Below are 9,547 nucleotides of genomic sequence, written 5' to 3'. Positions count from 1 at the left end.
AGCCCCCCCCCTTACCCAGCATAACCGATAAGGCCTTCGTGGAGGAGTGCGTGAGCGTCCACAACCAGCTCCGCGCCCAGGTCCAGCCGCCCGCCAGCAACATGCGGTACATGGTACGGGTGGGCCTGGGGCACGAGGGTGGCTCTGGAGCCCCGCTGGCGCAGGGGTCTCTTGCTGGTCCCTGGGCGAGCCAACCAGGGTGGCATCGCCGCTTGGTGTTCAAATATCATCATACTTACTTGACAGGAAATGCTGTAGTGAGTTGAGTGAGATGCAGACAGGTAAGTTTGGAGACAACAGTGGAACAGGATGAGGATTCAGTAACGTGGGCCAGCTGAAGATGTTCACATTCCACCCAAAGGGATTTCTCCTTAGGAAAAATCAATGGTCTGGCAGCAGGGCTGATCCAGAAGAGTTAGGCACTCCATCAAAAGCAAAGACGCAAATGGGAATACCTGGGCTCAAGAGGACTTCTGGTGCAAGGAAGAATCTGCTTGTCATAACCAAAACAAACCACTCAAAAATTTTTGACCCCTTACCAAAAAAGAAAGCCAAAAAGATGTTGAAAAAGTAGTTGTTTAATGTTTAGTCCACTTTGTAGCGCAAGAGGAAAGTGTTGTGAGCAATGAGCAGCTAGATGATGAGTAAGTACCCTGTGGAAGGCTTGGGAGCATGCACGTACTTGGATATTGGTGGCAAAGAATGCTGTTTGGGTAGATTTGAAGCCAGAATGGCAGATAAGGGGGGGTATAACCTTGGGAGTGAAGAAGCTTATGAAAGACACTGCACCAAATTTTAGCAGTCAGGAATAGGAAGATGAGGAAAAATTATTAATAAAGGCACACACATAGAAGTATGGAACAGTATTGTCAGCTAGTGGAGTTCCTGTGAGATCCACGTAGAATATAAGAGTGAACCAAAAGGTCCAAACACCGATAAACCTTGGTAATGAAGCACATGATACTTTACATAAGACATAAAACCAGGTATTTTACTATAGAAGAAACTTGCTGAGAAACAATCATGAGTGAAAGACAAATACCAAAGGTCATTCATGTTCAGGTATTGGAAGTTGTGTTAATGGTGACAGACTGCAAAGAAGCAAGAGGTAGAAGAATGAGCAGCTGACCAAGCATTGGTGTGTTTATCTCATGGAACTGTAAAATACTCAAATGTGTACTTTACAAAATCATAGAATTTTTCTGTTTGGAAAAGGCCTTCAAGATCATCAAGTCCAACCATTAAAAGCTTTACTGTAGAAAGAGTTAAGATTTGTTTCCAGAGGCTCTCTTAAAAAGACTTAAAATGTGTATACATCTGAATCTACTGTAGCAGTACGTTTTTATTTTGAATTATTTTTTATGTACCTAACAGAAATCCTTAATGACCTGTTCAACAAAAATTTTTGGAAGTTTCATGTTTAATGTAATTCATATCTGAAGATAAAAGTGCATTTCAAATATCTTTTCCGTTGCTAGCAAGTGCTTTTACAAAGTTAATTTTCAACAGTAAAGGAAGATAAAATCTGTCTAATGAAATCGGTTCATATTTCTGTGCTGCAACAGGTAAAGTCAGTGATAATGAAACACAGGTATTTGCCTAAGTAAGTGGAAGCATTTATTTTGGAAACTCCAGTATATGATATCTCTCTGTACTTTATTGCCTGACTGATTCTATCTGGTTAAGATTTGATTGTAATCTAGCATTGCACAACTGTGCCATCTTTCATGTTTTGCAGACCTGGGATGCAGCTTTGTCAAGGACTGCAAAGGCATGGGCAAATAAATGCATTTTTAAGCATAACATATACCTAAGAGAGAAACACCAGTGCCATCCTAATTTCACATCTATTGGAGAGAATATTTGGGTTGGAAGTCGTCCGGCATTCACTGTTGCTAATGCCATTAAAGCGTGGTATAAGCAGGTCAAAGACTATACTTTTGCAGTGCCGAAATGTACTAAGACTTGCGGTCATTACCTTCAGGTAAGAGTTACCTTTGGTAAAATGTTTTGTATAGTGCCTAGCAGATCACAAAATTACAGAGTGGTAGGGGTTGGAAGGGGCCTCTGGAGATCCTTAGTCCAACCTCTCTACCAATGCATGTTCACCTAAAGCAGGTTACACAGGAATGTGTCCAGTTTTGAAAGTCACCAGGGAGGGAGACTCCACAACCTCTCTGGGCAGTCTGTTCCAGGGCTCCATCACTCTCACAGGAAAGAAGTTTCTCCTCACGTTGAAGTGGAACTTCCTGTGTTCCAGTTTGTGTTCATTGCCCCTTGTCCCATCATTAGGCACCACTGAGTAGTCTCTGGCTCCATCCTCTTGACCCCCCACTTCAATATTTATGTATTTCAGTATTTATGTAACCATTGGTAAGATCCCCTCTCAGCCTTCTCTTCTCCAAGCTAAACAGACCTGGAGTTTCTCATCCTTCCTTCATGAGAGAGATGTTCATCATCATCATCATCTTTGTAGCCCTCTGTTCTGTACTCTCTCCAGACTCCAGACGCATCAGTAGGGACTGTAAATAATACAGAGTTGTATATATGGTTTGTAGTGACTGACAGCTTACTGTCTTTTGTAATCTCAAGCAATGGCTGTACTGACAGCTACCCCTGCACTGGTTTACCTCTTTGTCTTGTATAATAATCCAAACAATTCTGCTGAGAAAGTAAAGTCTTTCTTTGAACACTTCGATATTTTAAATGGATTTCTTCATCTCCGTGTTTAAAAAAATAAGCTTTGCAGTAGAATTGATCTGTAACCAAATATATATATTTCACTGCTCTAAAACAAGATAATTGTAATGTCTATTCAGACCTTACCTAGTAAAAGTGACTCTAATTTCTTATCTCGGTGTTCAAAGGTGCTTTCTGTGCAAATTACAGATGAAAATACTGTGCAGTATATTTATGGTGAAACTGCTACCGGACACAATTGTAGCTGTGAGATTCTTTCTGAGTGAACTTTGGATTGTGAAATTAAACTATTCCAAGTTACCGCTTATTTCACCTTCAAGTTATTTCAAGTTACAAGTTATTTCAAGTTCTGTCTGGCACAATTAATTATAAAAGGTTATGTATCAAGACACTATCTAGCATTTCAAAATTTGCTGTTCAACCTTGTCTGTGTAGCATGCTGGAGATTTTTGGATATTTCCCTTGGAAGTGATGTTCACTTCTAAGCTTTTTTTCACCTCATTAGGATTGTTTGCTTTTTTCTTGTTACACATAGTTAAGTCATGTCAAAATGTTCCTGCGTTTCAGGCAGGATTACAAAGAAAACTAATACTGAAGTATATGGGTTACATGAACGTGTAAAATTATATATTTCTTCAAAACTGATAAACAAAGTCCCTGCATGATCCAGGGGCCATCATGGTCTTGAAGGCTGAGACACAAAATTGAAAACAGGTAGAATTTACAGATCATACATAGGATGTGTGGACCTGCTAAGAGAACCATGACACTACAAAAAGTATGTGAAACTGTTACAGAAAGGCCCCTGAAATGCTTAGTCCTTAGTGAAAGATTTGGGTGACACCACATTAAATACTGAGATTCTTTTATAAGAAAGGTTATGTCTACTGAACATAATGTTTCTTGCAGTTGCAACCAAAGAGATGGAACTTCTGGGGATGTTCAAATCAGTTAGTCTGAGGCCTGTACTTGTCATACTGGGTAGATACTGAATGTCTTTAAGTTTCCCAGATCTGGAATGCATGATCATTCAGACATTCTAGGTTTATAGTTAAAGCATTTTTAACTGAATTCAGAACAGTTTGGTTGTATGCAGAAAGTATTGGAAGAATCTGCAAGAAAAAACAGAGGATATTAAAAATGTGAGGGATTGTAAACCATCTTCCCTTAAGTATGGCAGATAACACTGGTTACTCTGAAAATGTGCAGTGATAAACTTTCAGATTTAAGTTTACAGCAGTAATCAGCCAGACCACTTCCAGCACACAGGAGAAGCCCTTCTGGCAGTCCTCAGTTATGAATGTTGAAATTAATTGAAGGAGCTGTTCAGTAATTGCCACAATTTTCTTTTTGTTCCTTGGAATTTACCCCATAATCATAAAGCCAATGACTCTTACTGAAATTGTTCTATAGATCATTCTGGAAACTTGCAGCATAGGTCACTTTATCTTGAGGGTTGCATAATTAGAAGTTACTCTCAAAAAGCTCACTTACCAGCAATTTTATTAAATGAATAAACAGATAAGATGTTGCAAAATACATAGAATTTGTAGGATCCCTGAAAATAGTGGAGACTTTCTAGATACTAGATTAGGTAACCATTGAGTGTAGTTTTTAATTTATTTTAAAACTGGGTTTTTTAGGTTGTTTGGGACTACTCTTACAAAATTGGCTGTGCTGTTACTCTTTGTAAGAAAGTTGCAGGAATACGAAATGCAGCAAATTTTATTTGCAACTATTCACCCAGGTAAGTTTCTGGTTTAAATGATAAAAAGATGAAAGAAATTTTAATTACATTTAGCTGTAAATAAATTGGGTTCTTTATTTAGTGGTGGTCTTGTAAATGTTGTAAGAGAAAACAGTGGTTGTCTAATTCAGTTGAATGAACCATGAGCATTAGAATGTGTGCTTGCTTAGTGTCTTAATCTGTTAAATCTACTGATAAATCCTGTTCTGTGCCAATCTTAAACAAATTCCAAACTTGCCTCATGCTCCAGTTCATTGATTTCTTTTTCATATGAAACAGGAGGAATGAGAAAGTTGCTGCAGGCAAGTGCTGTCAGAGCTGGAATTACATCTTGCAGTTTTGTATATTTTTTTAATGCATTTTAGCTTTTTACATGGTATTTCTTATTTTTTCCTTGTTTAAATCTCTAGAAATTATAGAAGTAATAGCAAGCTGTTAGATCGCTTGCTTTTCCTTTCTGTATAACTGAGTAAAATGAAATTACATTATTATTTCTTGCCTATTTAATAGCTGTGATTATACCAAATGTTCTTTAAGCATTAGAAAACAGTAAATGATCAGTGCAAGAAAAAGCTAACTGTATGGTGTGATTTTACATTTAAATTGATATTCTGAAAAAAAAAAACATAGGCCCTAGCTGTGCTATTCCTAAAACAGGAGGAGTCTGAAAAGACAGAAAAAGGCAGATAGTTTTAAAACAATGTCTGTCTCATAATAGTGCACAGTCTATAATCAAGCACATGCATATGCCATGCTTGTAATTTTTAAAACATACATAGCTTGTGAGCTTGCATGACAAACTTTTTCTTTTTATTCTAGCAAACCTGGGCCACTATTGAGGAGTTCTATTAGCCTGAACTAAAAATTTCATTGAGCTCTGGCCATCTCTCTCTCTGTACCCCTATCCTGGACTTGTACTTGAACTGTTCTTTTTGAAAGTTGCTAGGGTATGGAACTTTGTTGCTCTCTTTTTTCAACAAGAACTAAAATACTTCCAGTTACCAATTCACAATAATGACTAATTAACATCAACAGTGGTCTGTAAAGCCATGTCACTTGAGTCTTTCCTAATCTGTAACAACATTCCATGTTGCTTTGCTGTGCTGTTCTGCACAAGCTGGAGAACGGATTGCCAAGCTGAACAGCTGTCTAAGATGAGATCTAACATGTCCACTGCTTGATACCAAAAGAGCTGATCTCTACGTCACCACAGAAACAAGTGGAGTCAGAGCAGACAGACCATCTTCTAACAGCCTCTTTCCTTCCTAAACTGTCTGGAAAAATACATAAACCTTAGCCTTGCCACCAGTCATCACCACACTCCAGATACTGGAACAACCATTTCCAACTTGACCTTCATGACTCCATCTTGAGGTTTGAACCCTTAGTGCTCAGTTACTCTGCTAGATAGCAGTTTATTTTCAGAGTTGAGGCACCAATTTAAGGACCACCTTGCCAAAATTATTCAGTGTAGCAGTTTTACAGTGTGGTCCTTCTGTAGAACTTTTCTGAAAGTCTGCTGCTGGGACCATCATGTTTGAGATGCCCAGAGCATCCTTCCCTCTGTATAAAGTGTGCACTACTTTGGAATGTGCCCTCTCCTATGATCATTCTCACACGCAAAGCTAGCTGCCACATCCTTCCTACCAGTCTCTCTTCATCATGCTGTTCTCATTTATTCTACCTACCTTCCTTTTGGTAGGTAAATCTTCATATGTTACATCCAAGAAACAAAATAGTTTCTAAGAAGAGTCTCAGGACGGTCCTTAGTATTCTGTTTGAAGGGTAGCAGAGTCTTAGAAATGCCCTTGAAAGGGCCTTGTAGGATGTCATGTAGCTTACCAGATACTCTTCTCAGCCATTCTAGAGAGTTTTCCTGACTAGTTATTTTCTTTTACCTAGTTGTTTTCCCTTCATTTTCCGTTTTAGCTCTTCAGTTTCTACACCACAGGCAAAAAGTCCAAACTAGAAAAACTGAATGCTTCCTCAAATCTCACTCTCATTTCTGATAATCATGGCAAGGGGCAAGAAGTGCAAACAACATGGTGAATCCTGGAGGGACGACTAGACAGATACTGTGGTGATGTATCACTTTCCAAGATACCGTATCAGTGGCAATTATCAGATTAGTAAGTGTTGTATTCATTATGTGAGTACAGGGTGCTGTGACATTTACATGATGTCATAAAACTCCTGACGTCTGACGGCTTCTGGAGTCTCCACAGCACTGCTGGATGAAGGCAAGCTGCCTATCTGAACTGGGTTCAGTGGTTCCTGTGAGTCGCTGGTGTATCAGGCCTAGTGCTAGCATTGCTTTTTAGTTACCTTACAGATTTTGTACTCACCAGCCCCATGGAGACATACCAGACAACTTCCATTTGAGACTTTCAGCTTGTTCCAAAACTAATCAATATCCACATATTTATGATGCTCAAGTCATTCTGAAATCACATTGTTTCTATTCTATACTATGAAGGAAGTCTGCTTTGAGACACAAAAACACTTTCTTAGACACTAGCACCCTATTTCAAACCCTTTTCTAATTTTCTTTTCATTTTTAAAGTTTGTTTATTTAATTTGTCTTTCAAAGGAGGAGACAGTGATGAGTCATACATTGACTTCTGGGGAAGCTAGTTCAATGCATGCAAATCAGATACCCCAGCTGAAAGTCTTCTCAACAGAAGTGGAAAAACTTCCTCCTTGTCCCAACTTCACTCGATGCCTCTCAGTTCTTCTTGTTAGACAAATGTATAACCCTTGATACTTTTATGCTTTTGGGAATACAGATAACACCACCTTTTTGTTATTGTAACTTTCCATGAATATGGCCTTCCAGGTCACCACCACCTCTTTAGAAAGATAGGTGACATCCAGTCCCCAACAGGCAGCTGTATCTGCCATTTTTAGGGCTCAGTTTCTCCTGAGGAAGCTGTGGAAGGTACAGTGTTAAAGGACCTCCACAGCTGGTCAATAGAGTAGTAAATCACCGTAGGTAAATATGAAAAGGAGGTCACCTATAGAACCATGGAAAATGGCAGCTTAATACCCACTAGCTGTCAGAAGCAAATGAAAAAGTAGTAATGATTAATTAAGTGATTACTTTTTAAGAGTAAGACATAAGACATAATAATTTTGCTTTTCACAGAGACAGCCTTTTTGTTTCTGTGGCCTAAACCAGCAAGACAAGTGAAATTAAAGACCCTATGATAGCTCCCCTGTATTTCATTCCATGGTCTTCAGAAGCCACCAGAAGTTCCTTGTGAGAGTGACTTTTTTTCTCCCTCCAGAAGTTAATTTGTGCCTTCTTTTCCCATTCCTTATGCCTTCTCAATGAGGCATCCCTCTACAACCTAGATGTTAACCAGTCTGTAGATAGATAGACAGATTTACTTACTTGTAATAACAAGATAAGGTTTCTCAGAGAAAAGGGAAAGCCTTTCATCTCTCTTGGTCTGTGGTTGAGGGTTGTATCAGTCTTCTCAAATTGGATTGCAGAGCAGATTATGAACTATATGAAATAACAGTGTGATTATCAGTTGTGGTTGAAGCCTTTGATACCAAGAAAGGCTTGCTGAATTACAGCTCAGAGAACATCTGTAGCTTTTTTGTGCTTCATTCCTGCAATTGAAACATGCACAGTCACCAAGCAGGTCACACCCTTACGAGGCACTGTGCTCGTTCCAGAGCTTCTGGAAACGATGCTTTGTATTTCGGTCTGTCTTATTCTGGATTCTGAAACTCTTGAAGGTAACCATGTGGGCTACTGTTTGGAATCACCCATGCTGTGAATATATATGGACAGTCACACAAAAGTTATATTATTTAACCTGTAACTTTTTTTTTTTTTTGAGATATTTATATATTCAAGCAACTCTCTTTCCTGCTTTCCTTTGACAAGTTCAAAACTTATGTTCAGTTCTTGGGATCAGAAGATACCTGTTCAAATTTATTCCTGCCTGGACTGCATGCCAGCACGATGTGGGTGCAATATGCTGCTCAGATAAAACTCATGCTGACTGTGTACCTATGGGCTATGTATATAAAAGACATTTTAAAGAAGAATAATAGCAAGTAAGTTACAGGATTTAACCTCCTGCAGTGTTGTTCCCCCTTCATCTTGTACAGCAATGTTACACCAACCAGTACATGTGTACGTCTGGTGGGTGACTCTTGCTTATACACAGAGATGCTATAGGGTGTAAGGACAGACTTAGAAGCCTCAAAAAATTATCACAGGTCTTGGTGCAAACTATCTCTTTTGAGGAGTGCCCACTAAGGAGGTGAGTAGAGTAACAAACCTAACTATAGTAACCCATGGTCCTTTGAGGGGACTAAATCACAGAATGATAAAATCGTTAAGGTTGGAAAAGACCTCGAAGATCATCAAGTCCAACCATCAACCAAACACTACCATGACCACTAAACCATGTCCTGAAGTATCATGTCCATATGTTTTTTGAACACCTCCAGGGATGGTGACTCCACCACCTCCCTGAGCAACCTGTTCCAATGGTTCACCACTCTTTCAGTAAAGAAATTCTTTCTGATATCCAATCTAAACCTCTCCTGGTGCAAATTTAGCTCATCTCCTCTCATCCTATTGGTAGTTACTTGGGAGAAGAGACCAACACCCACCTCCCTCCAACCTCCTTTCAGGTGGCTGTAGAGAGAGAGATCTGCCCCTGTGCTACCAGGGTCAGGCTATGGCACGCAGCGTTGAGTCATCACTTTGCCTGGAGGCAGCCGAGACAGTGAGCCTTGTTTCCCCTTTGTTACCCAGCAGTCCTGCCTGGGAGCCTGGTGGTGGAACCTGCAGTATCACTTTCAGCAGTCCTATGTAGAAGGAGCCTGTCTGAGAATGTGCAGTGTTAGGTGCTGCAGGCTGATCTTTATACTTAAATGCTTCGGCTCCTCTTGGGTGAGGTACCTGAGCGTGTGAGGATCCCAGTCTTTCACTAAGGCTTCATACATCTAGACATCCACATTTTGTGAAATGAAGGTCTTGTTTCTCAAGCTTATAATTCAACAGTAAGTAGCTGACAAGATCTCTTTGTTTGATAAACAAAAAGAAACAGTTTGGTTTAAGCTATTTGGAGTATG

General features: G+C 39.5%; 1 protein-coding gene across 1 annotated transcript; it reads left to right on the top strand.

Annotated features, from left to right (window-relative positions):
• Positions 1 to 11: 11 nt before the first annotated feature.
• Positions 12 to 5,309, top strand: LOC103781309 (glioma pathogenesis-related protein 1-like; the record flags this gene model as incomplete). The annotated part of the gene is made up of 4 exons (XM_008949017.1): positions 12 to 113; positions 1,739 to 1,984; positions 4,344 to 4,447; positions 5,267 to 5,309. Coding segments are annotated over 4 exons (495 nt in total), but the record flags the coding sequence as incomplete, so codon positions are not given.
• Between the last annotated feature and the right edge of the window lie 4,238 nt (positions 5,310 to 9,547).

Source organism: Merops nubicus, unplaced genomic scaffold, assembly GCF_000691845.1.
Source record: "Merops nubicus isolate BGI_N331 unplaced genomic scaffold, ASM69184v1 scaffold13961, whole genome shotgun sequence".
Taxonomy (NCBI): Eukaryota; Metazoa; Chordata; class Aves; order Coraciiformes; family Meropidae; genus Merops; species Merops nubicus.
The sequence above is the reverse complement of the archived record's forward strand: the minus strand, read 5'-3'. Positions and strand labels throughout refer to the sequence as shown.